This window comes from Hippocampus bargibanti, linkage group LG13 (assembly GCF_051943395.1).
Source record: "Hippocampus bargibanti isolate YZ-2025 linkage group LG13, ASM5194339v1, whole genome shotgun sequence".
In the NCBI taxonomy this organism is placed as follows: domain Eukaryota; kingdom Metazoa; phylum Chordata; class Actinopteri; order Syngnathiformes; family Syngnathidae; genus Hippocampus; species Hippocampus bargibanti.
The window spans coordinates 7,365,687-7,380,670 of NC_142746.1; the positions used below are offsets into that span (position 1 = coordinate 7,365,687).

Sequence of the window (14,984 nt, forward strand, 5' to 3'; positions counted from 1 at the left end):
GCACTAAATGTTGAACGCGGGTTTATTGAATTCAGCGAAGTTTTAATGCTTTGTGACTTCCATTTTCGAGAGGGGAAATTGCAACCGCTGACCAGGCAGAAGTAACGTCAAACAACCACAGGTTGTTGTCTGTTAAATTGCCCATAACATGCAATGCTTTAGGGAATGTGGGAATAAATCCACACAAGCCAAATGAAACAATCAAGCAGATTTAAACTCCTCAAATTTGTAAAAAACCATCCAATGTGCTGTAAAATCAAATTCTACAGGACACCAGAAGAGAGTCAATGACCTTTATTTATCCATAAATGTGCCACTCAGAAAAACGGGAAAAGATGTTACAAGGTTTCCCCTTAAGAGAAGCCTGCACGGATTTTTTACATTGTGTTCCTCTCATTAATTAGGCCATTTACAACAGAAGATGTGGAGAAAATTAAAGACAATATACAGTGTAAACACAAAAGTATATGCGAAAGCAAAAAAATAAAACGAGACAATATCAAATTAAATGAAGGGTATATGAATGAGAACTTAAAACACCAAAACTTTCCTCCTTTAACAGCTTAGCATCCATTTCTACACAGCATGCAATAAGGCACCTAGCTAACAAAAAACTATGCTACAGATTCAAGAGAAAAAAAGGGAAACTTAAAAAATATTGCTTGTTGTGCCCTCCCATAAAAACATCTTTGCTCCCTTTCATATAACCCAAGCCATATCTAAAAAAATATGTTTGTAAAAGATTTTCTTTTTACACATACAAGTTGAGCGTAATGCAAAGTCCTGGAAAGTCAGCTTTTCTCATAGATTTTTGTTTAGTATGCACAAGCCTTGACATCAGATTGTGACAGTTAACAGGAGTAACTGCTATCCATAGTCTATAAACAAGTTATTTGGGTTGATTATTCTCAGAAGGGGAACAGGAATAAGGAAGAAAAGGAGACGGGTGAAATATGCTAACAAGGCGTTTATTCTCTGTCAGGAACTGTCTTGGTGTTGCGTGTCATCATCACATTAGCAAGTCAGTCGGTATTTCTCTCTGTACAGACCGCGTCATGGTAGACGTACGAGAAAATAACCTCATAAATATATGCGGTGGCAAATTCAACTGCTGCTGCTTGAAAATATCTGCGACGCATTGAATTGAACCGGGGCTGAAAAAAACAAAAAAAAACAGGCTTTTCCTATCAAATGTATTTTTTTTTTTTTTTTGGGGGGGGGGGGGGGGGGTTCAGCACGCTAGTCACCTATACATTTATAAAAGAAATTAATAAGTATTTACAGTGGATTTGCTTCACATGGGTGGCAAAAGGTGGAGTTCTGGCGTCACTCGCCTTGAACCAGGTTGCAAAAGCCTGCGCGCGCGCGTGCTCGCCGCCGAGTATCTTCATCCCAAAAACAGACGGACGGGCATAACTTTGCTTTCGGTTTTTAAAAGTGTTCCAAATGCGCAAGGGAGAACAAAGAATCCGAGCGACACTTTTGCTCTCAAAGGCCAATCAATCAGTCCTTCCGCCTTCGTCCCGTTTCCTCCTCACGGCCGCCGAGCCGAGCGCCCGCGGGAGTCGGTCTTGCGGCGGGGCGGGAGTCGCGACGCGAAAAGCCAGGGATGGGTTGAGCACTTGCGGAGGAGGGGGAACTACTCGAGATGGATTCGGTGGTGTCTGGAGAGGGAGGACGAATGGTTGAAGCCTTTGCCGCACTGACTGCAGCGGTAGGGTTTCTCCACGGAGAGGAGGTGCTGCTTGGGGAAGGCGTTGTTGGGGTACACCTTGGGCGAGGCCATGGCGCCGTAGGGCTCGGGCGAGGCCATCGGGAGGGTCAGCGGCGGCGACTGGGGCGGCGGCAGCTGCGGCTTGTTCTCCAGGTGGACCCTCTGGTGGCGCGCCAGCGACGACGAGTGGGTGAAGATCTTGCCGCAGTGGCCGCAGGTGTAGCCTTTGCCCTCCGAGTGGACGCGCTGGTGGCGCGAGAGCGAGGACGAATGGTTGAAGCCCTTGTCGCAGTGGTGGCACATGTAGGGCTTCTCGCCTTGCAGGTGCACGCGCTGCTTGGGCGGGTTGCCGTAGGCGACCATGGGCTTGCCGGGCTGCGGCGGCGAGAAGACGGGCCCCTGCATGTGGGTCTTGTGGTGGCGCGACAGCGAGGACGAGTGGTTGAAGCCCTTGTTGCAGTGCCTGCACGTGTAGGGCTTGCCGCCGGCGTGGACCTGCTGGTGCTTCTTCAGGTGGCGCTTGCGCACGAAGCTCTTGCGGCACATGTTGCACTTGTAGGGCTTCTCGCCCGAGTGGACGCGCTGGTGCTCGCGCAGGGTGGCGGCGGCGGCGAAGCACTTGCCGCACTGCGCGCAGCGGTGGGGCTTGTCGGCCAGCGCCACGCCGGCGTGGGCGGCGTGCGTCTTCTGGTGCTGCTTGAGGTTGGAGGTGGTGGCGAAGCCTTTGCCGCACTGGCCGCACGTGTACGGCTTCTCGCGGGCGTGGACCTCCTGATGCTTCTTCAGGTGCCTCCGCCGCACGAAGCTCTTCCTGCACTGGCTGCACTTGTACGGCTTGTCCTCCGAGTGCATCTTCATGTGCTCGCGCAAGGTGATGGCCGCCGCGAAGCTCTTGCCGCACTCGGTGCAGCGGTGCGGCTTGTCGGGCAGGTGGATCATTTGGTGCGACTTGAGGCTGAAGGCGTCGAGGACGTCCTTGCCCATCATCTCCACGCCGGGGGGCACGTAGGGCTTCTCTTTCATGTGGATCTTCATGTGCTGCTTGAGACTGGCCTCCACGGCGAAGCTCTCGCCGCAGTGGACGCAGATGTACGGGTTGAGGTCCTTGTGGATCTCAAAGTGCTGATGGAGGTCCGAGATGCTGCCAAAGATCTCGCCGCACTCGTTGCACTGCAGGCCGTGCGCCTCGTGGATGATGACGCCGTTCTCAGACTCCACCGTCAGCTCGCCGCCGTGGTCCGACTCCACCTTCACCTCGTGCTCGCAGTCGGCTTTGAGGAGCACCTCGCCCAGCAGGGCCTCGCCCGACGTCTTGATCTCAGTGCCGGCGAAGCAGTGCATGTCGTCGTGCTCCACCTTGATGTAATCGTGGTCCGTCTCCACGATGGCGTCCACGCAGGCCACGGCGCCCAGCCCTTGGATTTTCAGTTCCGTGCCGTGGATCTCCAACTCCAGGCCGCGCTTTTCCTCCGTCATGATTTCCGTCTCGGCTCCGTAGTGCAGGTCGACGTGGCTGTGGGCGATGACACACTCCGACCCAAGCGTGTCAAGGCCGGGCGTGTCACATTCAGTCTCTGACTCCGCCATCAGCACACACTCCAACCCCACGACCTCCGTTTTTGGGCCGGACGGGAACTCAACTAGAGAATCGGGGCGCCGCTCCTGTTTTTCACACACACGACGACGGTGCGCTTTGGCGCTCGGCAGACCTGGAAGAGAAGCCAGACGCAGCAACATTAGCGACATCGTCAAGTCCGACCACCCTGTCGTATTACGCTACTTCTGTTGTGCCGCTCTGCCTATCAACTGCTTTGTTTGTTTGACTTTTGGGTGGACACCACCTTATTCTCTCAAATGGAATGTGCTTGGCCTGCCGCTTTTGTTCAGAATAACTCCCAGTTGAGAACGTCCAGGCTCAGATTGCTGCTTTAGTCCTCCTGTGGGGAATTAGCATGTTGTCCACAAGCTATCCCCCCCCCCCCAGTAAAAATTAGAGCGCTGAAGTGTATGTGGAACTGTCGCGGCTTGAAATTGAAGTGGATTTACATGAGGCAGAGATGTGAGACAATCTCTTCATCAATGGATGCGACAGCCTCGTGTTTGCTTTCAACGTTTAGCTTGTAGCAGACGCGAACATTCCACCATTATGTCCCCGATCTTCACTTCTTTCATCTAGAACTGCTTCATGCATGCAGGGTGTAGAAAGTCATAAAGATTGAAAACTCTGTGTGTTTTGTGTGTTGTCACATTATTTGTTATTTTGTTTATTGACTTCAAGATGGCGCAGTGACAGTGGCTGCCTCTACAGCAGCTCCTGTATTTTTTTGCTGCTGTGAAATGTAAATTTCTCCAGTGTGAGACAAAAAGAGGCTCATCTAATCTCATCTAGAAATGCTTTCTTTGACGACGGTTACATTTTCCAAAGGTTGTCAAATGCTCAGTGTAAAGGTATTTGTCTGTTTCCTACCACTTGTTCAGTTAAGCCTTTACCCAAACGTGTACACGCTATCTCGGAAATTGATGGATGGAATGGGCTTAGCAAAGTAGATCTGCGGAGGTGTTTGATCTTTGTTATTCTTTTAAAGGGGCAAAAAAATACTTGGAAGCAAACTAAGTGAACGTGAATCACCTGCGCTTGCTGGAACCGTGTAGTACTCGACATTTTGCTTTGAGACATGATTGCAAGATCAACAAAAGGACTTAGTAGAGCAAGTCCACCAAGTCTTGAGGTTGGCTTACCCCAAAAAAATTAATTATCATCGAAAATAATCAGGTTGTTTGTAGTTTTTCCCCTTTCCATTGCCCTCTGCTAGAGCTAAGAAATTAGTGTTAGCATGCTACACGGGTAAAAAAAAAACTTGGTTTGAGATTTCATTTTTCAATGAACATTGCAGTGTATGTCAGAAAGTGGCATAAAGCTTATGTTTAAAAAAAGGGGCAGCGGAGTGTCTTGCACCAAATTTGTTATGTAAGCCAGCGTATCATTGATTTATTCAAGCGAAGAAACCTAAATTTACACGCAAGTCAATGGACGTCGTTTCGGCGTAGTCCAAATTACAGCGTGCATTTGGACAAACTAATAAAAAATACATTCATTAGTCAAATGAAAATCAAGTCAATGTAGCAGTAGTCTTCTTGTGCCAAATAACTTTGTAGCTCTTCCATCACTGCACAAACGACTCGGCTGAAGGCCATTCATACACCTGTAGTCTGATCCCAATACAACTAATAAGCCTCTAGACAACTCAAAAGTCAGCTGAGCAATTCATCATTAAACTGCTTTAAAAAATATATAATGCATCAAATGGCTGAGTCGTCAAATTTCCCCCCACAATTTAACACTTTTTACCCTCGATGGCCTGTCTCTCGTCACACAGGCGTACTTCAGACTGTTTGTTTTTTTGTTGCGTAGACCATTACATTTTACCTCAAATAAATATACTTGCCTGACAGTGCCTTTGCAATAGACTGAAGACTTGCTTGAGACTAAAGCGGAAGGGGCAGATCTTGAGCTGTGGCGATCACAGGAACACTCAGATATCTGTAAGAGAGACTAACTTTTAATATTCATTCTGACATGTTTTGTGTCAAATATATTTACAAGAGAGGGGAAAACAACAGTTCATTGTCCACAAAGAATCAGTTGGGGTGGGTGGGAGGGCGAAAAGATCAAGCGCACACTGCAAGGAATTGTAAGACTCCGTCCTTATCATTCATACAAGTCATGTCACAAAGACACAATTAAAAGAAGAGCATCGCTGTCACTAGTCTCCCTTTGATAAAACCATTCAAATGCGAGGAGGCGCTATGGTTTCGGTTCTTGTTTTTATATAAATCGCCACAAAATAAATGCCCCAATTTAAGTATTTCTACACAACTTTAATGAACACCTCACCTTTAAACTATGGAGTCAAATAGAAGCAAGCACAAATTAGGGAGAAAAAAAATATCCAAGGTTACTTTTTTATATCTTGGCTTACTTCGGTTATATACAGTCACGGAGTAAACACTTAGTAAGGAGTAAATGATTAGGTGAACACCTTAATTGTCCTAAACATTATGAACTCAAAGACACTCGCAAGCAGAGCGTGGGGGGAAAATGTAACTGTAAACTTATGAAGCTACGTTACACAGCTGAGGTCTTATCATGATAAATACCGGTAAGACACGGCAAGCCTGTTTCAATGAGTATCAATGAAGGTTTATTGCTTTAATATTCAAAGAAATTCCCATTTAAACAACCTTTGCTAAGAAATTCTTGACTCACCCCTATACAGGCGGTTTGGCCTAGGTTTAAAAAATTCTATGGCAACAAATACCCTCATGCACTGCATAATATGTGGTAAGGTAAGCGTGTTAGCATGTAGTCACTTTAAAATGCTTCCCGACCAACCAATTTGCCAAACAAATAGGGGTACGATTTATTTGACTTGAATATACAAACCTGCACGATTAACAGTGTGGATCGTTCAAACGTTAAGGGTGGCTACGTTAAGAAAATGCCAATGCCCACGTGTGCCTCTGCGTGAAAAATACCAACGTATTTTTGCAGTATGATATTGCAACCAAGTCCCTTTGAATTCATTGGCGAAGCCGGTTCCGATTAGCAAACGCCCCAAAGCCAATATAAAGGCTACAGGCTAGGTTAGCAATCATAACGAGCTCAACAGCATGAAAGTAGCCAATTTTGTCATCGGGCTCTTGAGAGGAGTTTAATCCGCAAAGCGACAGTCCAACCGGCCCGAACCGCTTTCAACTCGCGCGACTCTTTGTTCAAGGGTCGACGCAATAACGCGTTTGATCCTCTACATTGTTAAACCACCGTTTTATTATTAAAACGTTGGACCGGTAGCTCGATAGCAACCCACTCCCCAAACGGCTACAAATAGCCCCAGTAGCCAGCTAGTTAGCTGGCAACGGTCGAGGTGAGGTGAAACGGTGAACGCCACGGCAGCTTTGTGTTAGCCGCTAAGTGGTCGCCATTTAGCGCGCTAACTAGCTTCGTAGCAAAAACACCGACAAAACCAACAGACCGGTTGGTGATACTTACGGCGTCGAAAAAAAGTCGGTTTTGAAATTAGGAAGAAAAACTATTTGGGTGAGATTGAAGGGAGCGATTGTCGACGCGGAAATTGTCCTCCTGCGTGCGTATTAACAGGCCATCTTGTGGTGCCACACCAACAGCTAGCCAGCGCAAGGACTACAATGCTCGCATAAAATGGCTGCCGCGAGCTAACGTAAGCCAACTTAGCTTCCGCCCTCCCCAAACCGCATTGGATCAACAGCAAAGCCTCCAGCCATGTCCAAATAAGTCAACCGCCCCGCGTCTATGTGACAAAAGACGGACGTGTTCTAAAACGAAGATGTCTGTCACTTATAAAATGAAAATGACGAGATTGTCTTGAAAGCTAAAGGTAAAGTTAGCAAGCTAATAAGAGTTGTGCTAGTAGCCGATGGGGGACAAAGATGAGTAACATCAGGGACGAGGAAAAAGGAGGGGAAAGCCAGTGAAGGCTGACTTTTGCTCTTATACAAACCCACAAATGTCACATTGGGTCACACTTTGCGATATAATGTCAAGGTTCCGAATTTAAACAAATAAGACACCATAGCTTGGTTCGCGTTGAATCAGTAGCATGCACAACCAAACCGATTTTGGTGGACTGCGGCACCCCTTTCAATGGCGGCCTTAGCTGGCTAAGCAGCTCCGGTCGACGTTAGCTCGTCAGCTACGTAGCCGCGTGCCAGGCTAACCGGTCGGCTAAGCCTCCTCTGCTATCTTCCCTGGTTCCCCCATATCCACCACGTGAAGACTTTTAACAACGAAGCTCCTTATTTACTAAACCAACCATTCGACTACATTAATATAAATATATGGAATGGAGGCCATTTCCATATGGTCGTAAATACAATGTACTGCAAAAACGATGATAAAAATGAACAGCCATGAGAGGGATATATATAAGGAGTGAGCATCGCGTTTTATACCTCTAATAAACATAATAACACAGCAATGTGCATAGTGGGTCGAGGCCCTGTATTTTTCCGTGACAGAGTTCGCAGGCTGCTTTAACAACTACAACACGAAAGCACAAATATGGGCGTATGTGCAAGGATCAGCGTCATTTCACAACGAAGTGAACTCTTGCCTCTCAAGATGAGCCCATTTCTAAATTCTAAAGCAATCATGAGTAAAAGATCTTGATAATTTTACGTGTTCCACACATATATATGCGCCCACCCACCTTTCTGCCTTCTTCTGGCGTGGAACTAAGACACAAACGACGAGATCCCTCGCGTTTATAAGACAAGATAAAGAAAGTCCGGCTTGTTATGAGTCTCGTGTGGGATGTTGTGTTCGTCTGGTCTAAGCGTCCGACTGTTTGTGTCCGCGGTACACTAGTGTGCTGTGCCGAGCTGGCGCCACAGTACTCATCTGGCGCCAACGTTGGACCGCCGATGCGCTTTAGCGAAATGCAAGTGTTGTCGTTCCCACACGCCACTCAGGACACTATCGCCTCCTGCAGCCTAGGAGGCGCGCATCAAGGTACCAAAACGACCACATCATATGGGATAAAAAAATCTTTCAAGTAAAAGCAGCCTTGATCACATTATACAAGCAGGGTTTGTTTGGACAAGGATTTTAGATTACCTGTAATTAATGTTCACTAAAACTCCAACATATGTGCCTTCCTTCCTTTCATAACTTTGCTGCTGTGAAATATAAATTTCTCCATTGCGAGACTAATACAGTCAGACCTCAACATACGAACTTAATTGGTTCCCAGACAGAGTGTGTATCTCAAAAAAAAAAAAAAAAAAAAAAAAAAAAAAATCTCATAGGAAACCATTAAAATGGGAATAATCCATTCCCGGGTTTCCATAAAATATAATTTTCAACTAAATAAGCCTAAAAAACTACACACAACATACCTTATTCTATGTATAATAAATGTGCTATTGTATTGTAATGAAAGAAATACACTGCATTGTATCATAAAGTCACTTTATTTACATTTGTGCTGGTCATTTATGGCTTGATGGAGGTCGAAGGTCAAAGGGAATTGCTGTTTGTACTGGACTGTTGGTAACTTAACCTGTGGTGCTGTTCGGCCGTGTGCTTCCGCCGAAGATCACTCCGCCAGCCGTGGTGGGTGTGTATTTTTAAAATAGTGCTTATTATAAGGTTTAATTTTCATGAATTTGATGTTTGTAAGGCGAAAGGTTTGTAAGATAAGGTGTTTGTAAATTGAGGTCTCACTGTAAAGGCAAATCCAATCCAATCCAATATATTTATCTATTTCGATAAAATAACCAATACTTCTTACCACTTGCTACACACTGAGCAAAAATAGTCAAATAAGAACAAACCTCTCTCAAACAAATGAATAATGGTGACCCGTAAAAAATAAAAACAAAACAAGAAAACTAAAACCAATTTGCAAGCGGTGTTTGTTTTAGTTTCAGGTAGCGCCACCCGCCCTTTCATTTGACTGGGAATACTGGTTTTACTCTGTGAACAGACCACATTGCTCACATTCTGTCATACCCAACGTCAGAAGTGGCTAGCCTAAGGAACTTATCTTTCTTGTTACTTGTTTATGTATTAGTGAGTTTTTGGCTGTTCTTTAACTGTGAATATATATGTATATATATCTCACTAACTATATCGCTCTCTCTATATTTTTTATATAATTTTACAGTCTTTTTTTGACTCGAAGGAATAATGTCCCACAACAGCACTTTGGATTTAGACCGATACAACACCACAGAGAGAGACCGACGCTCCACAAGCCGCGGCCAGAACAGGACAGAGGCCAAACGCGGAGAGGTCATTTGCGACTTTTGCACCACCGGGAAGCAGAAGGCAGAGAAATCTTGCTTGGTGTGCCTGGCGTCTTACTGCGAGATCCACCTTCAGTCTCACTATGACTACCCGGCGCTGATGAAGCACAAACTGGTCAAAGCTACCGGCCAGATGAGGGAGAAGATCTGCGCTCAGCACGACAAATTGCTGGAGGCCTTTTGTCGTACAGACCAGACATCCGTGTGCGTCCTGTGTATGATGGATGAGCACAAGCACCATGACATTGTCCCGGCTGGAACTGAAAGGACTGAGAAACAGGTGAGCGAGGGTTCTGTGTGAAATTTCAGGGCAGATTTAAAATTCACAAAATAGCCAAATCATGAACTGTCTTTGATGAGGAAAGCATAACGTTTAATGTGATCTCATTTCCTGCATAGAAACAACTTGGCACTACCCTGCACAAATCGCAGCAAAGGATTGACGAGAGGGTCAAAAAGTGGCAGGACCTCCGACAAGCAGCGGAAGCTGTCAAAGTATGTAATGGCTTTCATCGATGAGAAGGTTTCTTCAGCCGTCATCTGTACAAAAGTGAAGGTTTCGGACGTTTCGCCTCCTATCCAAGAGGCTTCGTCAGCGAACTAAAGTCTGACTGGTCGTATCGGCCCCATTTATATATCCCTAATGTCCAGACCTGGTGGCGCCGGACACAGCTATGATAGGTCCCTACTCTCAGGTTGGGGGAGGCGCGGGACCCCCCCCTGTGCCCCACTGTAATAGGCCAATCGTTAGTCAGGAATGTAGGAACAATCAGTGGGGCCACAGGGGGGGGTCCCGCGCCTCCCCCAACCTGAGAGTAGGGACCTATCATAGCTGTGTCCGGCGCCACCAGGTCTGGACATTAGGGATATATAAATGGGGCCGATACGACCAGTCAGACTTTAGTTCGCTGACGAAGCCTCTTGGATAGGAGGCGAAACGTCCGAAACCTTCACTTTTGTACAGATGACGGCTGAAGAAACCTTCTCATCGATGGACCACTCCTGTACGACTGAGAGCTTACACAGACGTAATGGCTTTCAGTTATCATGTTTACAAAATGTGTTTCCATAGCTGTCAAACGAATTTGTTTTCTTTTTGGTTTGTTTGTGTATTTTTGTTATGAAAAATAGCATACTGGGAAAAAATAGGCTATGTAATTATCTCTTCTGTCAACGTGTTACCTCAATGGTTGTGTTTAGATATCCCTTGCAAAGGGCTACACCGATGCTATATGTTAGCCCAGCGCTACACCAATGCTATTGGTTAGCGGCTAACAAATAGCATAGACGGGCTAACCGTTAGCCCATCTATGCCACTTTTAATGAGAGGCTGTGATTACGTAGGTGCTGCTGTTTTGTATAGCAGCAGAAATCAAATGCACTTATTTGTCTTTGGATTGGATTGGATTTGCCTTTATTAGTCTCACAGTGGAGAAATTTACATTTCACAGCAGCAAAGTGATGAAAGGAAGAAATAACCATTCTACGCGAACATGTTTTTCTTATTTCTATTCAACATTATCAGCACTCAGCTGACTCAGTGCTGGAGGAGAACGAGCGGATCTTCACGGAGTTGCTCCTCTCCTTAGAGAGGAAGTACAACGAAGTCAAGGAGATGGTCCGTTCTCATGAAAGAACCACCGTGAATCGCGGGGAAACACTCCTGGGCCGCCTGGAAGAAGAGATCACGCTGCTGAGGAAGAGGCACACCGACTTGGAGAAGCTTTCGCATACCGATGACCACATACACTTTCTGCAGGTGAGCACGACCTTGAAAGGCATGGGATGGGGTCACAAAATGCTGTGACGCTTGCTATTATTTATTTATTTATTTATTTATTTAATGTATTCACATCTTTTTTTTAATACACAGTGAAACACCATCGCAGGTCACCCGTACATTCCATTTTGTTTCTTCTCAGAGTTGGCAGTCTTTATCTGGTCCTTCGGGCTACGAGGACTTGAACAATGTCAGCGTTGCTCCCAATTACTCCTTTGAGGCAACCAAGAGAGCCATCGCGGCCTTGAAGTTACAAGTGGAGGAAATCAGCAAGAAAGAGACGACTAAAATCTCTGCAGCAGGTTGGCGGGGTTTATCTTGCCTTGTGCCGATTTAATTAACTTCTCTCCTTGAACCGTCACTTTCTCATTGTTTTTGTCTCCAGTTAAAGAAGTCTACATCACAGAAGAAAGTGAAAACAAATCAAAGAGGGAATCATTGTTTTTAACAGAGTCAAGAATGATGGTAGACCCTAAGACCAGAGAAGATTTCTTGAGATGTAAGTTATCCAGAACAACAACAACAACAAAAAAGAAATCCAATCTTTTCTTTTTTTCCTCCTTTTTTTGTTATTACATGAACTTTTTGAAATTTCCCATACATCAAAAGACTGAGAACATTCGTAAAAGAACTCTGTAAAATCCTCTTGCTCACATTTCAATACACGTTCTAGAGCACAGTTGTCAAAGTCAAGACCTGTGGGCCAAATCTGGCCCGCCACATAATTTTATTCGGCCCACGAAAGCAACTCAAAACTTGGGAAATTCCATGATGCTTTCTAAAATCCCACACAAAATTTCAAATAGTCCCATGTAAACTACATTAACAGTCATTATTTAGACTTCATATTTGAAAACTAGTTATTCATGAACTCATTCACTGCCAGACACGTGCAAAAATGTGTCCACTCCAGTGCCAGGGGTTTCTCATCATTTTCACTCAAATTGCAGGCCCCACAGAATATTGAGTTTTAGGATTACAGAAACATTCAATTCGGCGTAAGACTCCTTAGACCACAGGTGTCAAAGTCAAGGCCTGGGGGGCCAAATCCGGCCCGCCACACCATTTTATATGGCCCGCGAGAGCAAATCTAACACCAAATTTCATGATGCTAGCTAAACTACCACCAAAAAATTCAAATTGTCGGATATAAACCACAATAATAGTCATTATTTAAGACTTCAAATTTGAAAACTAGTCATTTATCAATTTGTTGTGCACTCTATATGTAATATGAGGAGTGGATGATGATAGAAGGATCATTTAATCCCATCAGATGAAACCTTCTAATGGCTTCTGCAAATTCATAACGGCCACAGAGAGGAAACCGGAACTACAATGTGGCCCGCCACAAAAAATGACTTAGACTCTCTTCTTTCATCAGCAAAAAAGTGTTAATTCCCAAATTATAGGTGTCTGTAGTTATCTGAGCTTGAAATGAGGGCGACTGTACAAAATAAAATACAATGCATATTGATTTATATAGTGCTTTAATAACAGCTGAAGCTGTAAAAAGCGCTACCATGGACAAAAGGCAAATGCTGCCCCCTTGTGGGAGGTAAAAACATTGCTAGAGGTATGACCAGCGCGTTATTGACAACCGCTACAAGAATAATTAAAACCCAAATAAATTCAGGAATGGAAGTAAATGGGGTAATACTGTATGGAGGAGATTGACCATTTTAATGGCTTTTCCAAATTTGTAACGGCCCCCGAGAAGAAACTATAATGTCAATGTGCCCCGCGACAAAAAAGGAGTTTGACACCTTAACTCTAGCAGATTTGAATCAGATCCAAACAAGAATCCAGAGAATTGAGGGGGATTTGTCCTATTGGAAAAAAAGCTCAACGCGGATTGAAATAACATCATGTCGACAAGGAACCGAAACTAACATTACAATAACACACCCGACAGAACAGGTTGGGTGAAATGGGAGAAAGCAAACCGAGTGATTGGGATCTCTTCGAACAAATGCAGGTGCTACTTCAACATCTTGACAAGAGTCATTGAACAAGTTCCATTATAGTTTGAGACATCTGGTTTCAATATCGTGTCAAGATTGTTCATCCATTTTCTCATCATTGACTGTCACATTTGATTTTTTTTTTCTTTTTTAGATTCTTGCCAGCCGATTCTGGATGTCAACACTGTGCACCGTAACCTTCACCTCTTTGAGGGCAACCGGACCGCCACAATGAAGAGTGTGCCAAAGAACTACCCTGACCACCCGGAACGATTTGATCATTGGCAGCAGGTAGGCACATAACTCATTCACTGCCAGACATTTGCTAAAAAAATACTACTACTACTACTACTACTACTACTACTACTACCACTACTAATACTGCTGCTACTGCTGCACTATCACTTTCCACAAAATAACCCCCCCACTCACACACACACACACATACACACGCGCACACACACACACACACACACACACACACACACACACACACACACACACACACACACACACACACACACACACACACACACACACACACACACACACACACACACACGTGCACGGACGCGTGTACACACATGCACAAAATGGTGGTAAAGCATCACATGAAGCTCCTCAACTTGCTTTAACAAAGTTCTTTGCGACCAAGATACAACAACCTGATGCTGAATCGCTAACGGACGCTGATTGTGTGTTTCCTTCCCTCGGTACAAGGTGCTTTGCAAAGAAGGCCTGGCTGGCAGTCGCTATTACTGGGAGGTAGGCTGGAAGGGATCGGAGATCGATGTGGCCATCACCTATAGGGGCATCTTCCGAAAAGGAAACAACAATGTGTGCAGTCTCGGTTGGAACGATAAATCCTGGAGCCTCTACTGCTCACAGTCCAAGTACTCCTTTGTTCACAACAACAAGAATACAGACCTACCTATTCCCAAGTCATCTCGCATTGGCGTCTACTTGGATCATTCCGCGGGGTTGCTGGCGTTTTATTCGGTGTCTGATACCATGCAGCTTCTGTACCAGGTCCGCACTACTTTTACTGAAGCGGTGTACCCGGCTTTCAGTGTATGGGGCTATGGTACCAGCATTAGACTATAGGACAAGTCTGGCTTACAATTTCAACATATGTGAGGCTGAAAACCACAAGATGTTCATTTTTGTTTAAGAGATTAAGTTTATACTGTGGCATATTATAAGAGCTATATAAACGTGCCAATATACTTTTTTTCAAAAAAAAAAAAAAGCATATGGATTTTCATGTGTCACATTTGCTCACACATTGCAGCTTTTGTTATTTGAATTTGTGGACTGTAACTTTGAATAAATATCATGTAACCTCACAAGTCTTCAAATGTGGAAAAAGGATACATGCAGGCAGTGCATTTATTTCAACCCATGCAAATACAAAAAGAACAAGATGGGGGATGTGTGCTGATGATAATCAAAACTTCCATCCATCCATCCATCCATCCATCCATCCATCCATCCATCCATCCATCCATCCATCCATCCATCCATCCATCCATCCAAACCAACCGCTCAGAAACCCAGACCCATCCATCCAAACCAACCATCCAGAAACCCATACCCATCCATCCATCCATCCATCCATCCATCCATCCATCCATCCATCCATCCATCCATCCATCCATCCATCCATCCATCCATCCATCCA

At 45.0% G+C, this 14,984-nt stretch overlaps 2 protein-coding genes across 3 annotated transcripts; one reads left to right on the forward strand and one right to left on the reverse strand.

Moving 5' to 3' along the window:
• Positions 1-279: 279 nt before the first annotated feature.
• On the reverse strand, positions 280-8,159 carry LOC148889173 (uncharacterized). Of its 2 annotated transcripts, none has more exons than XM_089012387.1 (3): positions 7,960-8,159; positions 5,161-5,255; positions 280-3,423 (listed from the first exon to the last, which is right to left on the reverse strand). In XM_089012387.1, the coding sequence occupies exon 3, from the start codon at positions 3,299-3,301 to the stop codon at positions 1,640-1,642; it is 1,662 nt and encodes a 553-aa protein (XP_088868513.1). In that variant the 5' UTR covers positions 3,302-3,423; positions 5,161-5,255; positions 7,960-8,159; the 3' UTR covers positions 280-1,639. The 2 variants fall into 2 exon arrangements, with proteins under 2 accessions (XP_088868513.1, XP_088868514.1); XM_089012388.1 differs by lacking the exon at positions 7,960-8,159 and adding an exon at positions 6,765-7,147.
• A 1,110-nt stretch (positions 8,160-9,269) lies between these two features.
• ftr14l (finTRIM family, member 14-like) lies at positions 9,270-14,674 on the forward strand. Its single transcript, XM_089011753.1, has 7 exons — positions 9,270-9,839; positions 9,959-10,054; positions 11,085-11,318; positions 11,482-11,641; positions 11,725-11,838; positions 13,458-13,594; positions 14,024-14,674. The coding sequence occupies exons 1-7, from the start codon at positions 9,441-9,443 to the stop codon at positions 14,405-14,407; spliced, it is 1,524 nt and encodes a 507-aa protein (XP_088867879.1). The 5' UTR covers positions 9,270-9,440; the 3' UTR covers positions 14,408-14,674.
• Positions 14,675-14,984: the final 310 nt, after the last annotated feature.

Coding starts and splice junctions, on each gene's coding strand:
- LOC148889173 (XM_089012387.1), bottom strand. CDS start 3,301: ATGGCGGAGTCAGAGACTGAATGTGACACGCCCGGCCTTGACACGCTT.
- ftr14l (XM_089011753.1), top strand. CDS start 9,441: ATGTCCCACAACAGCACTTTGGATTTAGACCGATACAACACCACAGAG. Junction 10,055..11,084: donor AAGCAGCGGAAGCTGTCAAA/GTATGTAATGGC, acceptor CAACATTATCAG/CACTCAGCTGACTCAGTGCT. Junction 11,642..11,724: donor GACTAAAATCTCTGCAGCAG/GTTGGCGGGGTT, acceptor TTTTGTCTCCAG/TTAAAGAAGTCTACATCACA.